General features: G+C 41.5%; 1 protein-coding gene across 1 annotated transcript in view; it reads left to right on the plus strand.

Annotated features, from left to right (window-relative positions):
- The window catches only part of nt5dc1 (5'-nucleotidase domain containing 1), a 69,958-nt gene extending 49,142 nt beyond the window's left edge, over window positions 1-20,816 (plus strand). The window contains exons 9-12 of the mRNA XM_069657804.1: window positions 1,363-1,484; window positions 11,405-11,578; window positions 14,475-14,643; window positions 19,724-20,816. Coding sequence (XP_069513905.1) covers window positions 1,363-1,484; window positions 11,405-11,578; window positions 14,475-14,643; window positions 19,724-19,836 — 578 coding nt within the window. The 3' untranslated portion in view covers window positions 19,837-20,816. The remainder of the gene's footprint in view (window positions 1-1,362; window positions 1,485-11,404; window positions 11,579-14,474; window positions 14,644-19,723) is intronic.
- The last annotated feature ends 1,631 nt before the right edge of the window (window positions 20,817-22,447 follow it).

Raw genomic sequence — 22,447 nt, forward strand, 5'->3', positions numbered from 1 at the left:
TTGGCAAACATTTAGAATAACAATATGAGCCTGTCAGTGGAAAAACAAGAACTTTTAGTGGGCGTGCTCTAATCTAGAACATTTGCCCTGACAGTTTCTTGCAGCCAATGTTGACTGCTTTGTGGCTGCCAGCTGAAGCAATCTACTGGAGCAATTCCAAAACGTTATGTAAGGATTATAAATTAGACCGTTAAATGTAAAATATAAAAAAAATAGGGCCAAGTAGGACAAATAACAGAATTTCCCTTTAAAGTAGTAATCGAAGATCTCAGTTTCGTTCTCTTTGGCGACACCTTTGGTGATAAAGAGTAATTGCAGGAGCACACTTCCCAGATATCCAGACAGTGCTGCTTTGTTTGTTCAGCCATAGTAGATTACTGTTTACTCGCGACACTTGCAGAGAGCGGAAAAGCAGCCGCTTAGCTCCGCCTACCCTCTCTGGCAGACCAACCACTGCTGGCTGATGGAAAACGCGTCACTAACTGGGCGCCGCTTGTGATTTTTTCTGTGAACGTCGCCACAGAGACCCAGTCTGTGAAGCTGACAATGCAAAGGCTTTCATCAGTGGGCCATAGGCTCAGTCACCATTGTGATACCTCATTCAGTGATAGATAGTGACTTAACAGACATTTATCTTCGGGATTATTACTTTAGCAGTAATTTACTCAGCAGCAGTGTTGTGACCAAGTCCCAAGCAAGTCTCAAGTCACTTTTTCTTGGGCAAGTCAAGTCAAGTTTCTTTTTTTCTTTATAAAGAGAAAAGACAAGGTATATATATATATTAGAATATATAGAATATATATATATATTTAGAACAATAACACTCTTCTGTATTTTTGTTTGTATCATTTTAAATGTTTAGCTTTGGCAATTTGAAGTAACAATCTAAAGTAACTCTACCTCAGTGGTTCCCAGTCTTACATGACATTTTTGGGACATCCCGGGATTGTGTGAAACACAAGAATGCCAGTTTGTGGCCACAAGTCACACGTTGAATGTGCTTTTGAATTTCAGTCTTTGAAAACCTTTCAGAGGCCTGTAGGGGTTTAATTATTCAGTAATTCAGAAGAAGAAGCAGAGATTAGAACAAAGTCATGAAAAATAGACATTATTTTGTACTGCAAAATATATATTTTTGTCCCCCTGACCACGTTGGGGCTTTCATGGGAGTATTGGAAACGGTCTCACAGTCTGTATAATTCACGGTGTGCGTCTGCTCTTCTGTTTCCCTGTGGGCCGGCTGGTGAGCGCTGTGGTGAGGTTGAGCTGACGAGGTTTTAGTGCTGGAGGACTCGAGGCTCTGCGGTCATGTAGCAGCTGGCTGTTTGGTCAAACTGTGGTGTCTGATTCTCTTCCCTCCAGTGAACGACGTGGAGGAGAGCGAGGGGCTGCCGTCGCTGGACAAACCCGGCTGGTACTCGCAGGGAAACTGGCCGCACCTCCACGAGCTGCTGAAGACCATGACGGGGAAACCGGAGCCAAAGGTAAGCCGGCCGCCTTGTTTCTTTATGTTTCAGCGAGCAGGCAGACCTCTGGCTGAACAAGCTCTCAGGCTCGCTTTGAGGTTTACTCCAACTCTGGTTCTTGGCAGAGGCTGAAAGAGATGAAGGCTTCACGATAAATCAGCTCAGGGAGATTCACACTGGTGTGATGGAGAGGAGGAACGTGGCCCTTGGCATGAATGTGGACAGGCCTGCTGTGTGCCAGCATGAAGTGCTGCCAGCTCCCCTCATACTTCTGTCTGTGCATACAATGCAGCCCATTCTTATGTCTGCACACACCAAATACCTCTTTTTACCTCTCTGGTATGTTGGAGAGCTCAGCTTGTTAAAAGCAAGATTCATGCTTTCTTTGGTCCTGTGCAGCAGTTCTTATGTTCAATAACAACATTATTCAAAGGATGTTGGCTGCTTTCAGCTTCTCTTTGTCCCTTATGTGTCCGACAGGGTTGTGAAACCTAGTTTTACCTGTCCTTTCAATTATTACTGTAATAATAATGAGACAGCCTGTTTACAGTCTGTTGCTATGAATAACAGACTTTTTGTTCAAAAGGAAGATAATGAGAAGAAAGACAACACTGAAGAAGACACATTAAGTAAACATTGAAGAGTGTCATGGTTTGGACTTTGGCACTTTTTACAGATTAGATAATACCAAAGAAAACGTGAATAGGTTTTGACAGTTACAAAAAAACATCAGTCAGGTGCTGCGATCATTCAAGTGATGCTTTTTGCCTTGTCTGACTTCACCACCAAAATGTTCAGCTGAATGAGTTTTAACCGCTAAGAAGGCTACAGAATGACCTTTGTCTATGGATGGTGATTCAACTGTAGAATCTGACGTAAAATCAGTATTTTGTGTGGACCTATCGATCTCTTGGTAGGTTAACAAGAAAACATTGGATAATGTACAGCAAGCAGGTCGTTATAGCAGAAATGAACCCATTTAGGGAGAGACAAGTCCTGCATCATTCTGTCAGGGTGTATCTCAGCTGTCAGACTCTACTCACTCTACATTATCTCGTCTTTAAAGCTCCTGTGAGGAGTTTTTAGCTGGTTATGAAACAGACTTAAAATAATACTGATCCCTCCATGTGAGCTACAATATCAAACAAGACCATCAGGGACAAGATTGATTATATCTTTATAGTTATTTTTAATGCCTGTAACCGGGGGGAGTGTCAGACGAGGCGGTTAACTCCGCGCTGCCAAATCAGCCTTCTTTATAGATTTTACAGGGCAAGTGATGGCAAGCATGTGATACGTCTGAATGTTAAAAGAAAGCAGGAGATGTTTTGTTAAAAAACACTTCCTACACATATACAGGACAAGATCAGCAAAGAGATAAGAGTAACCACTTTGTCCACAGGGGGCGCCAACATTAACACAAAACAAATGTTCCTCACAGCAGCTTTAACAAAAACAATCACAACTTGATTTAGAGATAAATTCACAATTTTCAGGTCGACAAAACATGAAGGAATTGAATGATTTGTATTTGCACGTTTTCTTTGTGATAATTCAGGGTGGATTGATGCATCGTAGAGCATCCTCGGAAAAACACGCTTTTCTACAGATATCACTGAACATTTTGCCGTCTTACCTCTACTGCCACATGAAGCCCTTCTAAAAAACTGTTGACCTGTTTACTGCTACTTGGTTAGTCCAAGTCATTACCTGCGTCTGGCTGACTAAAGTCGTCAGTTCTACTCTTTTGTACTTCTTTTTCTGCCTCCCCCTTTTTTATCCCCTGTTTATCAACAGCTGCTTTCCCACTGGTCAAAAAGCCCGCTAACGCCCGTCTTTTTTGCTTAGTGGGAAAGGTTACAAACGGCATTCAGCTCGGGTCAAATGACTCAGGTAATTATCGCCTCGGCTCCGATCGGCATTGATAGGAACACAACACCTGTGTCGACACGCTAATCTCCGCCCCCTTTCCGGTGCGATGCTATGCTCCGTCGGTAACTTCTGTGACTCCTTGTCATCTCAGCTACAAAATTCAACCCGTCTCCGTCCAAGCGGCGCTCAGACATCGTTCCAAATTTGTCAGCGCCGAGTCTGATACACAGACTGAATGAGTAATAGATACAATAAAGACCTAACCATTGTAACATCTTCCCTGGTTACTAACCCTGTCTCCGGCGTGTTTGTGACGTCAGACGGTAACGCAGCAGAAAAGAGGACGACAGGAGGATACTTCACTGGCAATGGGAAAAGAGACAATCGGCATCTACAGGCCTTCCTGGGTCTGAAAAACCTGCGTCAACGCGCTAATTTAGGTGGGAAAGGGGTAAAAAACACCACAGTTATTGGGTAGATAAACCTTCAACATTCAGCTGCAGTGACTTTTTGTGATAGCATGGCTCAATCCAGCAAGATAACGATGTCACACATAAGACAGTGAGATCAAAGACAAGGTGAGTAAACAGTAACTAATTAATGTGCACATGGTCTGTAGATTCTTCCAGCATTTGGAAAATCACTTCTGTCAGTTCTAATAACACAAAACATTCACATTAAAAACCCTTGTACAATGTGCCACAGCTGGTTGTTACTAATACAGCATGTTTTCAGGCATGCATGTGTCCGTGTGCGTTGCAGTTCAAGAGAGCATTTTAAGACTGAATACCTTGTGCTGTAATGTGCTGTAGTGTGCTTATAAAGATTATGTAGAAACCATTCAGCCAAAGACACAGATCAACAGTGTGCAGAGAGAAGAACAAAGAAGGTCATAATGTATGGACTGCAAACATTGCTGAATGATCTGAGCCATCAGCGGTCTGAATTTGAGCCAGCAACAAAAAGTCACATCAGACAGTTCAGTGAAAGCTACTTGGCTTATAGAGGGGAAGCTCTCTGTCCAGCACTGGAAGGCCTCATATTTAGTGAACATCTATCAAACAGTGCAACGGTCCAGAGAAACAAACACTATACTTCCATCTGACAGGCCTAAATATAAAAGTGCTCACTGATTTGTAATGTTATTCCAAGGGTCTGACAACATTACTGAAAGGAACACGACAGAAATAGACCGATTTGTTAAAGAATAACAAGCTTCTTTTCCAACCAAAAACAGCTGTTGCGTTGCTCTCTTCACTGTAGGGATCCTTTCCATAATGTTGTCAGACAATTAAATAACAATCTGAGCCCGTCAGTTGCAAGAACAAGCACTTTAATGGATGTACTTTGATTGGGGGCATTTTCCCAGAGAGAGTATGTTGCAGCTGTTGCAGCTTTTACAGCGGTTGAAGAAATCTGCTTTTGTCTATGTTCATCATTTAGACTCCAAATTAAGTATAAAGATGACCCAGGTTTAAAAATACACCAAAATCTGTTTATTTTATTGGGAGTGTCTTGATAGGAGAATTCACTTGTTTACCAGTCCCTATATTTCTTACTATCATGAAGATAAGTGTAAGAGAGTCCAAATGGAAGAAGCTGCTTGTGTTGTATTAACTCTCAGATGTACGTCGCTTTGGACAAAAGCGTCTGCTTAATTAAATTGAACATTGTAAGTTACGTGTGTGTTTTGGTGGCTACAGTGGCTCCACCCTCCGATCTCTACTGCGCAGACTCTGGCTCCAAATTTGTAAGATGGCAGCGCTTTCCTCTGGGTATTTTGGCTTCACTATTGTACAATGAGTGTAGATGGAGAAGTGTCGTCCATACATATATATACATATATATATATATAAAAAGCAGCCCCCCACAGAAAAGGTACAGCATCGTTTGCAGTCAGGAGAGGACTCTGTCGGTAGAACAATTATGACTCTTGTTGCCTTTTTTCCTGATAAGCAACCAGGCAGGAAGCAATCTTTCCAACAGGACGTTTACTCTCGGTAGGACAGGAGGACTGGAAGTAGTTTTTCCAAATGAGTTTTTCATTCATAATATATCTCAATTCTCCACACGTGTTCTCTCCAAAAAAACATATGCAACAACATTATTTTGACAGTATGCATTCATTTTTTTTCATTTTTATAATTCTGTATATATTATAGTAGATATATATGACAATATTAAGCCTTAAAAATAGGGCTATCTTGGACTATTTTATAGAAGCCTTGAAAGGCGAGTGAGAAGAAAGTCTGATGACTCCATTTTTCTGATCTAAGTTGTTTCCTCTCATGTTTTTTGACTTAAGAAAAGCTGGATGGAAAGGTTTTTGCCATCATCATATTAATTCACTTTTTTCACCTGGGGGGAGAAGTTTTTCTTTCTTCTTTCAACTTTCTACGTTTCTTTTCTTTTTTCCATCTGTTAAAACAGGATGGAAAAAAGTTTTAAAAAATGTCTGCTCGGTCATGTTATGAACTTTTAGCCTCTCTTTGATTAAATGCTACTTGCAGACTTTTCAGTTCAGGATGAACTTAGATCCAACAAAATCACAAAAGACAACTGACAAAATAACCAAACGTTTCTTGTTAATTATCCCACCAAGATATCACTACCAAGCTTCCAGTCCCACCTATTACTTTCAGGTGTGACTGTTTACATAGCAAATAAATACAACAAAAATTCAACCTTACTAAACTTGGTCTATCTTCCAACCATGTGAAGGTTAAGGCAGGTTATATACAGTATCTGATAACAGTGTGTTACACATATGTGCAATGCTTGCAGGTATTATAGTCTCCTACAGGACATGCAAGAGTTAAAAAAACCGTTACAGGTCAGAGCTCAATCATTGCAACCCAACTCCACCCAGCAGCACTCGTCATCGTCCACATCCCTCCTCCTCCTCCTCCTCCTCCTCCTCCTCTGCTCAATGCCCCCTCTGTTCCCCCCGCCACGTGGAGAAAGCTCTTGTGGAATTTAGTGTCAACCTGCACTTATAGCTGCTTTAAACACTCCTCCGAGGTGACCTGAGGCACTCTGTGTTTTCACTTCTCTCCACTTTCACCTGACAGGACTTAATGCAGGTGGGCTGAATGGAGGCATTCAGGGGGGATTACAATGCCCTCTGAGCACAGTGCTGAACTGACGGGGTCATAGAGGAGCTGAGAGGACATGCAGATTCAGGACTGAATACGGGCAGCAGTGATCATTCTCAGGTGTTTTTATAAGTGACAGAGGGTGGATTGGATTTTACTTTATCGGGAAAATACATACATAATAAAATAATACATGCAAAATACAAAACATCTTTTACAAGGCAGTCCTGGCAAAGACAGCAGCATAAAAGAGTTTAAAGAACCAGCAACAGAAATTACATCATTGTGCAAAAGGTCAAGAGTAGGGCTGCAACAGTTAAAGATTTAATTGTACAGATAATAAAATAATACTCCATAATGTCTCATTTTTTAATGAGAAACACTTGAGAGAGTGGAGCCTCACGGTCCCAAGATAATAACGTTTTAGAGCCAGTATTTAGTCAAATTAAAGAAGTAAACATCCAAAAATCCTGTTAAATTTTAACTTGCTTTAAACGGAAATAACTTGTTGATCATTTCAAACTGGTATGGAGACCTGCTTCACTCTGGCTGGCCTCTGTTGCATTGGAAACAGATGTAATGACCTCATTCTGTTGGCAGAATTTTTCACAACTTAAGAGGAATATAACAATATGGGACTGAATATGAGACCAGATGACCTAATGGGGTTTTGCCCTGCTGTCTCGTTGCCCCCCCCTGCTCTCTGAGCTCCAGGCCCCACACAGTGTGCAGCACAATGGCCTCATTAAGGCGTCTCTGCATGCCTGCAGCTCTGTTTACCTGAGCCTGGCTTCAGCTTTAACTGCTCCTCTGAGTGATGGGCTGATAAGAGACGGGGGGTCCACAGGCCCACATTAAAGCTGCAGTGAGCAGGAGGGAAACGGAATCATACAATTAAGCCTTGATGAACTTTATTGTGTATTTTATCGGCAGATTGGATCTGATGACCAACTTTTGACAAATGCAGCTTATCTAGATTCTTTTTAAGTCGTTTATTTTTGACCAAGATCTCCATTTGACAAAATTCTTAAGTCAATAAGAACGTTTTGTGTCACTTGTCTAACCTACAAAGCCACTGGATGAGGGACTGGCTTGGCAGGTCATGAGCTTCTGAGGCTAGTTCCTAGCATGTTAGGGTAGGTTAGGTTAGGTACTGATTTGGCTGGTCACTTTCTTCTTTGGTATTTTATTGGCGCATTGGAGCCAAATGTGGCACATCATCAACAAAAAGTGCTGACATTTGATTTAAATCTAAAGTGCATAAAAAGTCAAAGTCTTGGGAAAAGGTGGGTTCAGGCTCTATATCAACACTACTGAGAAGTCTGTTGAGGCTATATCCTGCTAACTGAGAAGCTAGCAGAGGGAAATTCAAAGTTCATTTGACGGAGATGCTTACTCATGCAAATAACTAAAAATGGCTCAGCTGGTCATTAGCTTCAGAAGGTGCTAACAATCAAGCCGAGCTAGTAAGTAACTGGTGGATGGTTTCTGGCTTGGCTGGACGTAAGTTCCTGGTGCTAGTTACTAGCATGTTGAGGCTACCAGCCTACTGGATCAGAGCCTAGTTTGGCTGATCATTAATACTGGTAACTGACATGGACAGGCTAACAACCCACTGTATACTGCATACTCGGGCTGTGCTGATCATTACCTGCTGCCTGCTTTAACAAGCATGCTGAGGCTAGGAACCCACCAGATCATCAACTGGCTCAGCTGGTCTTTAGCATCCTAGGCTAGTTTCTACAACGCAATGGCTAGCAAGCCCCTAGGTTGGCAACTGGCTTTACTAGAGATTATCTTCTGAGGCTGGTAGCTAACACACTGAGGCAAGCAACACACATTACTGGCTTATGGCTGACCCCGTCATTAGCTTCCTGAACTGGTAAATAACATGCAGAGGCCAGTAACCCACTGAATGGTTTCTGGATTGGCTGGACGTGAAGTATTGGTGCTGGTTACTCACACATCGTGGCTCGTAACCATCTCGATCAGGAACTAGCTTGGCTGGTCATTAGCTTTCAAGGCTGGTAACTAGCATGTTCAAGCTAGCAACCCACCAGATCAGCAACTGGTTGGTATGATGGTTACCACCAGACCACAATTAGCAAGCCACTAGATTGGCTACGGGCTTTGTTGGTAATTAGCTTCGGAGCATGGTAACTAGCATGCCGAGGCTAGTAGCACCCATGAGAATTGGGTTCTGGCATGTTATCAAAAGTTTTGATAACATGACATTTTTCTTAGCCTACGCCAATTCACTCTGTCCTGTGACGTAGCATGTTATGATCAGGATTAAGTACAAAAGACAGCAACAAAAGTCTGCACTTACAACCGATGAACCGTGTCATCCTGTGTGGCTATATCTCCAGGAAACAGAGCAGCGTGTGCCTGCAGTCTGAGTCACCTCATGATGCTTTTCCTCATGCAGAGCTGAGCCTGGATCAGCCTAACGTAACTGTGTCCCTCCACAATGACTCCCTTCTATAATATGCTGGAATGCTTGGCCTCTGTAAATATTTATTATAGTGAACCCATGACTCTGTCCGCAGCTCTGCTGAGCAATGAGCAGAGCGGGGATTCTTGGGGTACGAGTTCCAGCTGTGGGCAGTTCTGGGAAAGTCTGGTGGAAATGTGATTCCCTACAGCCCCCTCCCCACAGGCCTGACCCGCAGCGGCCCCGATTAGCTGCTCTGTTTGTTTACATGGAAGGGTCTGCCTGAGATACAGCGCAGCTCTGTGAGGGGGAGGGACAAGACGCAGCTACTGGAATGCCTTACATCCTCTTTACGGCCTTCTGACTCCTGTAGGGAGATTTGATTTTGTTAGATCTCAAATGTGCACACAAACAGACGGATATCGTCCTTTCTGTTATGTTTTGACACAAATTGAGATTAAACAATGGCGGTGACTCAAATTGTCGGGGAAATCTGTTTAGAGCGCTGAATTTAATAAAATAATAAATATTGCTATTTGGCAGCAGCCATACGATAACTGTATCACACCAGTCGGGATGAGGATATATTGCCATATCGATATTTTTTCCCGCCCCGAGTGCACAGTGCATTTCATTTTCAATCAAGTTAATTGTAAGATTTCAGGTGACTGTACAATAATAAACCATAGTGCAAGGTACACTTCTTCAGACTTTAATAAGATGGGTGGAGTTGGATGAAGCTACAACCTAAATGTGAGTTTCAAGCAGCAAGACACATTGAATTTTGATCACATAACTCATGAAGGTCATTTTAAATTGGGGTGTTCAGATATTTGGATTTTACCAACCAGGTAACATTTTTATAAACTTAAATCTGCACTATTTTTGTTAACTTTTGGAGAAACGTAGCATATAGAAACAAACATGGTACAAAACAATGACTTTGGTATTATTTACAAGCTTTTAAAACAACAGCACAAGCAGGTCGCTCTTCAGTCAATGCAACTGATGGAGGGTCGTAGCATCTGGTCTCCCATCCAGTCGAGGCAGAACTCTGTTCAACATGAGTCTGGTTCTGCTCGAGGTTTCTGCTGGTTAAAGTCGTGGTGAAACAGCATTTTGAGAGTATCTAGCTTCCTTATCGTGACGTATTTCCGAGTGAAACAGGACGTGCAGGCGGGACATATCATTAGAGGGATTTGATTTGATTGTTGAGAAGTGGGCGTAGACAGACGTTCTCCACAGCGCAGTAGCTAGCTAACTGACCGAGCGTTCTTGGTGCTCTGCGGCTAAATGTTGCAGATTGATTGGTCGAAATTGTTTGGTGCTAACTTATGTAAGCATGCGTGAAATTTAGTTTTACAGGAAGAAAAAATGATCAGATTTTGATATAAGAATACGAAGAAATAGATTTTCTGTATTTTTTTTGGCCTATATTGTCAAATAGATGCACAATATTACCGGGGATGTGATCTGAAAGGATTAAAATTACATTTTTCATTTCACCTCGACTTTAAAAGGATGTTTTTCTACCACTGTGCCAAATGTTGCCAAGTGCTGCTCGTGGTGGATTCATGTTGGGTCTCTCTCTAAGTAACATAACAAAGAGTACGGTTTAGAACTGCTCTTTTTGTGAAGTGCTGTTGCTAAGTGTTGATGGCGGATGGCGTAGTTCTCTTAGAACAATAAAAATGCTTAAATTGGTCAGCAAATATACTTGGACATCCGTTAATGTACCTAAAGTCAATGGTTAGGAAACACTAGCTATCATCCCTCAGCTTAACAGGGAGTTGAAGCCTCTTTTAGCGCATGATTTTTTTTCACCCAACTGTGCTTAAACAATGCTGTAACAATTCCTTGTATTGAACCCTTTTAATTATTTGAATCATTTACCAGCACAACAAATCCAACCTTCTAAATAGATCACTGGCTTTCCATCATTTAGGCCTTTGATTACTAATGAAACATACCCTGATGTAACAGCTTCTCATTTCAAACCTCGTTGTTAGTTTTTAGATTTGTGCTGTTTTCATCACTATTCCGTGAATCCATTGTTTTCTGTTTATTTGTGACTGTGAATTGACCTCTGCTTTGCCTTTCCCTGTGCTCAAGACTGTCAGCAGACCTCTGTGTATTGTCATTTTAATCTCCAACATTCTCCGCTCCTCACTCCATTTCCTCTTTGTTTGCAGGGAAGAGGAATACGTTTCTGTTGAAATGAGACTTAAAGCTTTCAGTGGTGTGTGTGCCTGCACTTCAGGTTAGGAATGCGTCTCAGTAAAGCCTGCCTCAGCTTGCTTTCCTTTCCAGACGTGGAGGACAAAAGAGACGTGATGGTCAAAGAGGTTGTGATGAGTTTTGCAGACGTGTCGTGTCTGGTCTAGTTCACCCTGGGGGTCCATAAGATATCTGCCAGGTGACTTTGACTGCAGCTTATAGAGGAATTCAGCAGCTTTACCGCAGCACTTAAACCTTAGTGTAGCTCTTAAAAGTAACTAAGTTGTCCTCTCTGTCACCTTTTCTTCCTCCACCTGTAGGTAGTGTATTTTGGAGACAGCATGAGGTCGGACATGTTCCCTGCCAGCAGCTTTGGGAAGTGGGAGACGGTGATGATCGTGGAGGAAATGGAGGGGGAGGGCGTCCAGAAGAGCGACGCGGCAATGTGCAATGAGGCCCAAGTGGACCCGCCTGAGAAAAAGGGCAAGTTTGAGGTAAGTTCACGAAAGCAGCTGTTTCCTTTTAGCGGCCTTTCCCCCCCACCTAACCGTAGCTCCACCCTCCAGTCCTCCACCCCCAACTCTGTGAACCTCCTCTCACTTTCTCTGGCCCCTTGAAGCCTCTGGAAATTTGGATTTAAATAGTAAAAACATTAATAACTATCAGAAAACCTGCTTCAAAAAACATGAAACATTCAAGACTGTGTGGGCGTGGGGATCCCGTTTGGATTGACTTCTGTTTGGCTGATTTATTCATTTTAATTGATTGCTTTGCTATCAAAGTTAGCAGTTAGCATACACATGCCACGTTAGCCAAAGCGACCCTTTGTGCTCTCAAATCTGAACATGCTAAGCTAAATGGTGGCTCTGAAGTGTTAGCTAGTGCTATATTATTACTGAACCCTCTAACAACACCCGACACCAAACATAAGTCATTAACGTCCTGCACTTAATTGTAGACAATGTTAACTTATAAAAAGTTTGCAGAACTAATTGACCCCCGCTCCCCTTGGTTACCGTTGCTATGCCTGTCAGGCTTTCGTACCGGCATGTAAACATTATGGCATTCTCAGTTATAACAGTGAGAGAGAAATAATAGGGAAATAATAGCAAATTTCTGGATTAATAGTTCCCAAATATAGAGAACGAGAGAGAAAGGAGGGCAAGATGCATCTCAAAGCTACATCCAGAAAATAATCTGTCAGTAGACTGTTGAGAATGTAGAGGACATAAACATGGAGGCAAAAGCTCACCAGGCTCCCCACATCTTTACAACTCATGCTCAGGACAATCATATAGGAACAACAGTGTTCTTGCACAGCAAGGTGAGTCCATATATTGGTTTATTTTAAGCTAATGTTTAGTTACGACTCCCTATAACTTTCATTATGTAGTATGTTTTAGCACGTTGCGAGCCAAACTTAATGATCCCACTTTTTCATTATGTTTAAAGCGCCTCAGGATATTGCTCGCATATCGTGAGCTTGATCCAAACACTGGATCTGGATTAACTTTATATTCAACTGTATTTGTTTGCTAACATGCTAACCTAGCCAAGTAAGTTAGCGTCTTAACTTTGAGTTTTTGTTGATCTTCGATGGATTAAGCTGTGAGTGCGGTCTTATATATATCTTTATCATCCATGTCCCACATCTCTCCTCTCCAGTTGTTGGCAAAGGAAAAGCTACAAATATTTCGCCCCCCTCTAAACTTTGAGGAAATCTACTGTCGGACTTGCACATTCAATATGCACACCATTACGGCATCTGAAAGCTTGACAGGCCTCCTGCGCCTAGTTACGGTTGCTAACGTAGGAATGGACAGTGGCCGTTCAAGGGAGGGGCTTAGTGAAGGGTCAATTGAATTTGCGTAATATGTAAGCATTAACCAGAGCCGATACAAACCCTTAATCGGGAAAGGTTACAAAAGCTTTCATGACAGTATTTCTCATTTGGAAAATAATAATAATAATAATGATTTAAAATATTTAAACAACTTTTTAAAGGGATAGTTGAAATGGAAGTAGGAGAAGCCGGTCAGAGTTCCCACACAGAAGCTAAGCTAAGCACCGCTGCAGACGGGGTCAGGAGCACCACGTACTTTAGCCACTTAAAAGAGTCCTACATATAAACAAACATGTCAGTTTAAGTGTACGTTGTATTTTAGTTTTTTGTCATCGCTTCACATTGACGTCAGGCAGCCCTTCCTCTCGGTACTGTGTCTCACTCTGCACAACGGCCCTGTATACCTACACATGCAGCACACGGTGTCGGATCAGCTGTTTGTGTTAGCAGTTTGTAGAAGAGACAACAAATAAAAGAAAATACAATATTATGGAAACGACAAAGTGCCGTTCACAGTGGGGACCAGAGGACGTTGTTGTCCTTCATGTGTGAAGTGTTTTATGTCGTATGTCGCCGTGTGTCAGAACATGCAGCGGCTCACAGACTGAAATCAAACTTCACTTTTCTGAAGATATCACCGGTGCTGCTTTTTTCTGGACTGTCCAATCAAAACGGGTCCTGGTTACCTTATTGATCACGAGTTCTGTTGAGTGATAATGAATTGATGAATTTTAAGACAGCCAATGTTGGTCTCAAAACTGAAAGAAAACTATGTGCTAATATCAGCTTCATGTAGATCAGCTCCTGTAGTCGTTTGCGCCGGGTGAAAGCAGTTGCTGATACAATCTTGATGCAGATAAAAAGATGACTTCCTTTTCCTGTGACCTATTTTGATTTCTCAGTATTAACTCTGTTACCCAATCTGATGGTGCATTGCGGTAATAGTGCACGTTATACTGCAACTCATTGTGCTTCAGGCTGCTCGTATTCTGTGATGCGTTTGATCATCTGTGTTGGATTATGTCAGAGGTTTCTGTTTCAACATGCTGAAGTCTATAAATTCCCCTGATTTTTTTTTCTCTCCCCTGAAAAACCTGTTTTTAATCTTTTCAAGTATTTTTAGACTTTTATTTGGTGCAAATATTCATAACAACAGGACGATTTCTGATTCGTCTCTTTGAACGCTTCCTGATCATATTAGCTGATACTATCTTTGGTTTATGAGTTTTGTATCTTGCCACATCCTTCTTTTAAACCGACATCCTGTTGCTGCAATAAGCCCTGCACGTCAGCTCTTTCTGCTTAAAAAAAGTCTCGACGTTTAATGAGTGATTATGAGTAACAGAGCGGGGGATTTCTCGGATAAAATGATTCAAGTTGCAGTCATAATAACCCTCCGAGCTTCTTGGCTAACAGCCAGTTTGACGTCTTTCTCTATTCCCAAATCTCGGGGCAGGATCCTCCTCTCCTTTTATCATGTCAGCACATGTCTGAAAAATGAATCACACTGTTACATAATTTGGTTTGCCTGTCGACTGTCTGAACAGGAGCAGGGCATGAAGGCACCCTCTGCCGTGTCCGAGCAGTGGGGCTCCTACTTTGTCGACGTACATAAAAGCGGAGGAGGGGACGAGGAGAGCCAGAAACTGACCTGGTGCTGCCACTGCATCCACAAATACAGCACCATGGCCATCCCCAGTGTGGAGCACATAGCAGGTATGTGGAAGGGGACACAATGCTGCAGTGGTTTGATGGAAACAAGAAAGAAAAGGTCCAAATAATGAAGAGTAATAAACATAATACAATTTGCAGAGGAACTAAAACACACTCTCGTGTACATAGAATAAAGTACCAAGACTAACTCCAAACAAGTGACACATTAAAACTATTACAAACTGACAACTGATGAAATAAGATAACATTTAATTATTTTCAAACCTGGTCCGTATTTTTACATATTTTAGGGTCTAAATTACTAAAAGTTTGGAATAACCAACAGCAGCAAGACAGGCTGTAGTGGCTGCACTGTAAACTTCTAGCAAATGCACCAATCAAACTACATCCACTAAAAGTTCTTGTTTTTGCAATGGCAGTGTTATAGGACTCAAGCCCAGGACTCGGACTGGAGTCTGACTCGTGACTGGACTTGGACTCGAGCACTGATGACTCGGACTTGGACTTGGACTTTGACTTGTGCATTGACAGCATTCAGACTCGGAAGATGGAGAGGAGGGCTCTGACCTTTTAATTGATGAGAAATGTCTCATTGTTTTTAATAAGAATTTACTAATTTATTACGTCTTGTTCCTGTGGGGATGCCTAAAGCCCAGTTCAGATCAATGATACGCAACAAAACAGTTGTAGGATGTTGCAGAGAAAATTGCAGCTATGTGAACTGGTTAGTTGCAGAGCGTCTGAAGCCGTTGCCTGGAGTTGCAAAAGATTTGACTTATCAAATCTTCAAATGCAGTTTTAGAACTGAATGATGTCGCTATTTCACTTCAGCCAATCAAGAAAGTATAAACTACGTCTCCACATGCTGTGACTGACACGAGCAGGAGCTGTAACCCACGTTAGGTTCATCATAGTTTATAATAACACAGCGTGGGGAGGACACAGACATTTAATAACGTGGATCTGTGTTATCACGCAGGTCTGTCTGTCTGTCACTGTTAACAGAGACTCCAATCTGCCGTGTAGCTCATATATTTCACACAGAGCTGTAGAGGAGCATCCGGCTTCATGACCAAACTAATCACTTCATCACTTCAGTCTGCGATCACCCGCTCCCTCCCTCCCTCTGTGCCCGCGCTCTCGCCCTCTCAGCGCTGCGAGATGTTTTTTAAAGTCTAGTGAAGGTGAACGAGGCTCGTTGCATATTCACAGGGCCCAAGGCTGTAATGTATTTAATCAGAAGCAAAACACTGCTATATGAACAAAAACGAACAAGTAGTCGAATCTTCATAATGAACTGCCAAATCCGATTCCATTCAAAGACATCTGATATCAGGTACAGCTCTAGAATAAAGTTTCTGCTCTCTCATAAACCTGTTTCTGTGCAGTTCAACAAATAAAGGAAAATTTACAACACACAGTCGTTCCTCAGCTTATAAATATTTTGACAAACACAAAACCTTTCAAACTGAATCTGCTCGCCAGTGTATTCCTGTAAATGCTCCCACATGGTACGCAGAATGACTGAGAACAGTTCTTCTTCTGCACCTGGGTAATTTCTTTGTGAACGCACCCAAACTATTAGATCTTTTCTGACTCCTAATTTATCCTGTTTATCTTTCACCTTGTTAAAAAAAAAACTATTGGCACTCTATTTCCAATATTTTGGAAGATTTCATTTGGCAGTACTGAACAGGCTCCTCAGAGACACTGCAGTTTTTATGAATTATGTGTTATGAAACATAGTTGCTTGAGAGAAGCAATAAAAATGTCTACGAAATGGTCAGCAGGATTGCAACATTAACTAAGACAGTCTGGCTGCTGACCTGCACCTGTTAAAAAAAGAGCAGCTCGCTCATAGACTGTATAAATAATGGACGTAGTCTCAGTGACGTCACCCATTGGTTTCTGAAGCAGCGTCTTGAAGCCCAAATTGCGTCGCCGCTGGGGGTCGCCATATTGGAAATGCCAGAGCCGGCTAATCCAGAGGCAGGCGAAGAGGCGGAGCGCGGCAGAGCTAAAGCCTATGGCTGAGTTCGATGGGCGGGCCGCGTGAATCAGCCAGCTACGGCTATGAAGCTAGGCTATATGCTCCTCAGCGTAGCTAGTGGTTATTAGTCATAGACTGTATAAATAATGTATGAGCTAGTTTGCCAGGAGGAGATTCTGTCGGTGACTGACTGCAGGTGTTTAGTTATCAGACTAAAGAAGTAGCGGCGAGCCGACACGTAACGGGAAACTTAAAATAACCGATCTTCTCATCAGTGCGGTCCGCTGTAATCTCTTTAACTCCTGACTCCTATTTACTGGCCGACAATTAAATAAATGTTGATAAACACTGTACAGGCTAACAAGCAGCTAAAGCGAGCACAGTATACCTGCTAGTTAGTGCTAAACATATTTCAATACAGTAACACTTAACTCACTGTAAAGCTGGAGCTCAGACTTCTTGCACAGCCATAAAGTTCAGGTGAAGTTAAGCTCAGTGTCTGTGTGTCTGTGTTGACGTCTAGCAGACAACCTGCAGGATCCACCTGTCAATCAAGTGATCCGGCCCCTATGATTTAAGGCTTAATATAATTAAAATAGGTGTGTTTTTTTTTTTAAATTAAAAATTCACCCCCCGTACAGTTATCTTGAAAAATAAAATTAGCTATTTATAACAAAACCGTTTTTTGCACCAGGCTGTAAACATGTTTATTTCTGCTGTAAAAATTGGCATTTCCCCACCTGCTGTAATGTTATTTCTTGTTTTCTGGAGCCTCAAGTGGCCACTCGAGGAACTGCAGTTTTTTGCACTTCCGCATTGGCTTCATTTTTCAACACCGGAGGTTGCCACTTGAGCTCGCTGCGCCTTTTTTCTACTGTTGTTAAGGCAACCACCTAATCATTAGCTGTCAGTTAGCTGTCAGTGCCTAACCGTTATCTTGTAAACTGACAGAAGGCCGCCTCTACATTCGTCCGATTGGATAATGAGAAAAAACGGCAATGATGGCGGGCGAGTTTTTTCAACTCGAGGCACACAGAGCAGAAACATGCGAGGCACTCAGCGACGGGCTCTGTCTGATCGGGCCCTTAGTCAACAGCTGGAGCTCACGGCTCTCTTCTCTTTCTAAAAAACACATTTCTCATTCAGAATTCATCTTTGAAAAATAACATAGTTTACTGCAGTCAGCTCAATTTCATATAAACAACAGACCTCTGTCAGTATTTTGTAGGACACAAGAACCTCATATGTCTACTTGTACTGTAAACCTGAACACCTTGCGAGGAAATAAAGGCTAATAATTATTTAAATTTACACTTTAATTTGAAATATATAAAATGACCGAAACGCTAAAACCGGAACTATCTACGCTGTTTTATTTTGAAATTTCTGGCATACACTGACAGTGGAGGTGGCCTGACAGTGGAGGCTGCAACGGAGCCGACTTGAGAATGCAGGTCAGCAGCCAGACCCCTCCACATTTACACAGATAGTACTTAAAATGAAAAACAGGTTACCTTTGGCAGCTCTACACAATGGTTATTTGAAAAATGTGGAATCTGTTTTCACTTTTTACTCCCACTTGACTGAGATTAATCTATTTTTATTTATATACTTGTAACACCAAATCACAGTAGTTATCTCATGTGTTCTCACTTTTCACTCGAGCAGGTTTAAACTGTTCTCTTTAAAACATTAGTGAGTTTGCAGGCCTGTAATTTATGACAGTTGTCTCTTTAGAGGCAAAGTATCAAACAGGAGTGTGTCCAACATTCTCTGGCCTCACTGATTACTGCACTGCAAAAAGTTAACAAAGAAAGCATGACATTTGTAAAAATCTTTCTTAGAATAACAAAAACATAATGTCGGTTGTAAATACTTTTTAAAACTAGTAAAAAGATCTGACGTCAGAGAATCCACAGATATGTTGAAACTACTACTACCTTTTGTTTGATATTATGGAAGCCCTAAGTGGACATGCAGCCATACATTTAATGTACTAAGTTTTCCTGTATTAACAAGTCATTTCTGGTTGTTTTCTCGAGATCTTGACTCGTTCAACTCGTTATCTGAGGATAACAACGCCGTACCAGCGTAACATCAGATGATCATAACACGTATCTCCAGGGTTGTAAAAGCACAAAACAAACATAGAAACAGACTTCCCTCATTAGTGTGGGCGACGGCAGCATGGCATGTCCTGGTCTGTAATATCAGTGACCAGCCTGTTGTTTTGTTTTCTAGATCAACAGAAAATTACCCTGTCATCACGAGAAAACCCACTTTGTTAGCTCGAGATAACGAAGAGAATAAGTCAAGATCTCGAGAAAACAAACAGAAATTTCTCGTTATTACAGGAAAACAGAGTGAATAAAATGTATGTCCACTTAGGGCCACTGTATGATATTAAAGCTGCTGTAAGTAACTTCTGGTTTGTGTTGATTTTGGCGCCCCCTGTGGACAAAGCCATACCTCTTATCTCTTTGCTAATTTTGTCCTGTACATGCTTAAGTGGTGGTTTTTAACAAAACGTCTCATCCTGCTTTCTTTAACAGTGACATGTATCACTCACTTTCAATTTTTTCAAAGAAAAAAAAAGAAAAATTTGCCGCTCAGATGAAGGCAAACAGTCTAAAAAGGAAAGCGACCGTCAGCCAGGAAAATCAAGAGTTACAACTGGAGCCAACTGTAAACGTCACACATGCAGCACTGTCTGGATATCTGGGAAGTGTGCTCACACAATTACCGTTTATCGCCAAAGAGAACAACAACAATCCCACAAATACATTTCTTTGACATCTCAGGGATGTAACAGAATAGAGCAAAATTTCAAATGACTTATTCCTTAGATATGACATGGTCTGTCTTTGTTCTGTACATCTATAGGAATCCTTGTCTGCTGTCCTATGTTGTAAGATTGACAATAAAATTGTAATTCCAATTTGTCATGATCTGTTTTTAATATGCGAGCACAAAACGCTCAAAATAAGACTTAAAAATGTTCCACTGAATAATGAATCATTTCTCCTGAGCATTTCATTTCAGCAGCAGTAGCTCAGTAAACATGCATGTGGCCTGCACATGTACTGGATAACTTTCAGCTAACTTTCCCTGTGTGGTTTTCACTCTTTCTAGATCTCCCTCTGGATTACAAGTTCCCCAGGTTTTCTCCCGACAAGCCCTGCACCACCGGCTACTACCCCAGGCCCCCGGATTCCTTGCTGAAGAGGTGCGAGAGTCTGTCGTAAGAATAAAAAAAAGGAAAAAGTAGAAAAAATAGTCCTCCCTTACCCCTCTGCCTCAGGAGAGGAATGTGCCTCCATTTTTTGCCTGTAGTTTCTCACCTGACCCGCCGCCATCCGTGGAGCACAGGAAGCATACACTCCTCACCCATCCAGAGAAACCATGTGAATGTAAGCCACAGTATCTCATGTAATAACGCCGACATTTGAACATCGTTTCGTGGTTTAGTGTACCGTACACGTGGAAATACGACAAAATAAGTGTGTGTGCGTGTTTCAGAATACAGTAATAATAAGAGATGTAGTGTTTTTACTGTTTCATGTGTGAGGCCACATAGGATGGTAGGTTGTTTAAAAGTCCAAATTCTTCTAATAAGTGAACATTTCTTTAACCCTGAAGGGATTACCTCAAGAACGTAACCAGACGGCCACAGTGTGTTTGTCCCTGAAAGTCCTTTTGAGTCATTGTGTCAGTATTTCTGTACAACACTGTCATTGTGAAGTCTTCTTTTTTTCATATATAGTTTTACAGTATGCATTTTAGTGACCTTAACATGAGGTTTAATGGGGAATTCCACTATTTTAAACATGGGCACTATTTTTATATATATTCGGTCTAAACGACAAACAGGTACAACATTTGTAATTGCTCCGAATCAAAATACGTCCTCTTAAAGTGCTTGTTTACAACTGACAGGCTCAGATAGTTATTCTAGGAGTTTGACACCATTACAGAAAGGATCCCTACAGAGATAGACTTTTTTGATAGGATACAAAACTTATTTTGTCACAAGAAGCAGCAGTATCTTTGCTCTCTTCGAAGCAACCAAACTCCATTGACAAAAACACTAATTTAGCCCTGCAGTACATGGGAGTTGTTTGTCTACCGCTGCCTCGATTGGTTAGTTTTAGTGTGTTACAGAAATAAGGTGTTGGATCTGAGCTGACCATTTATCACACCAATATTTACATGATAACACAAAGAAGTGAATATCTGAGATCGCAAGACCAGCAAATCCTGTTTACTGCAAAGTAAAAGTTACTGGTTTTGTAAGTTGAGTTTGGTTTGTGTTCAGTGTTGGGTAACGTTACTTCTAAAAGTAACTCGTTACGTTACTGCGTTACCTACCTAGAAAAATAACTGCGTTACCAATAATTAAAAATGACCCCTTTGGGACTCGTTACACATGTGGGTTATATTGTCAGAACGGAGTGTAGCCTACTGTATGTCTACCGCCAGCTCCACCAACGGAGCCAAACCAGCGCCCCAGTAACGCATTACTTTTGATGAAAAAGGAACTAAATAACAGATTACTTGCATTGCAAAAGTAACGTTACGTTACTGGTTACAACAAAAATGTATATGAGTACTCTAACGGATTACTTTGTAACGCGTTACCCCAGCGCTGTAAAGTTGTCAGACACTTAGAATAACAATCTGAGCCTGTCAGTTGCAAAAACAAGAACTTTTAGTGGATGTCCTTCGATTTTAAAGATTATGTTGCAGCCATTACAGCCTGTTTAGAGGCTAACAGCTGAATCAATCTAGTGGAGACATTCCAATCCTTATATTACCTGTTAGTCGTAAACATATAAGAATAGGGCCCCCAGTTTCAGTCCCAGAATTCCCTTTAAGGTCTAATGTTTCTTCAGTGTCAGTTTGGTGGAGGGTGTTAATCTTCAGGTCATTGTTGCTAAAGAACTGGCACATTGCTGTACTTTGTGTTTGCTGTCTTATAAAACACAACTTTGGGAAACACTAATAATAATAATAATAATGGATGATGACGACTATGCTAGATGTTCTCTGTATTATTTTTTGGTGCAACAGTGACATGTGCTGTTTGGGTGATTGTGTTAAAATGTGGACTACTTGTGTGTTCATTCATATGCAGTACAGGACTGAGATATGCTTTAATCGACTCCTGAATGGTTATTTTGTCGGTGTGTATTGACGAGTTGTGCCATAACATTTAAGGAACACTTAATTTGGGATAAATCTGTGGAAGTTTGCTGGCTGCTGCCACATCACAGACGATCGATATGTGGTTAATCTCTGTGGATCTGGGAAGTGTTTAGCCTAGCTTAGCATTAACACTGGACCATAGCAAATACTAAAACAAAAACGTCAAACATTTAGTATTGATGTATACCAAGTGTGTCTAATAACTAAGACCAAGTTGATGGTTGGGCATGTTTGACTGCAGACTTGAGATCTTCACTGGCCCACTTGGTTCATTGGCTACATCAAAACTACTAACCATTTCATTTTAAAACTAGGTTTTAAAACAGAAATGATCTCATTTTAGCTCCCTTTCAGAACTACTCTCTGCCCATACTCACATGGCTTAAAATATATATGACATGACCATCCATGTGCTCTGGGCATGCCCCTGCCTGAGTAAAAGAGCTACAAAACAGCGGCCCGTCATGTAGGGGTGATAAAATACTAGGAGGTGGAATATTACAAGCTGCAGACTTAAGATGACTCAGGTCAGCAGGGCCTGTCATTATTTATGTTGATTTATCCTCTGCAACTGAAGGCTGATGTCATTTGTTTTCTTCTTGAAAAAGGCCTCATGACAGGGGCATAAGGAATCAGGGAAGGACCCTTAGT

Source organism: Semicossyphus pulcher, unplaced genomic scaffold, assembly GCF_022749685.1.
Source record: "Semicossyphus pulcher isolate SPU_LCO1_2020_fin unplaced genomic scaffold, fSemPul1.0.p SCAF_11, whole genome shotgun sequence".
Lineage (NCBI taxonomy): Eukaryota > Metazoa > Chordata > Actinopteri > Labriformes > Labridae > Semicossyphus > Semicossyphus pulcher.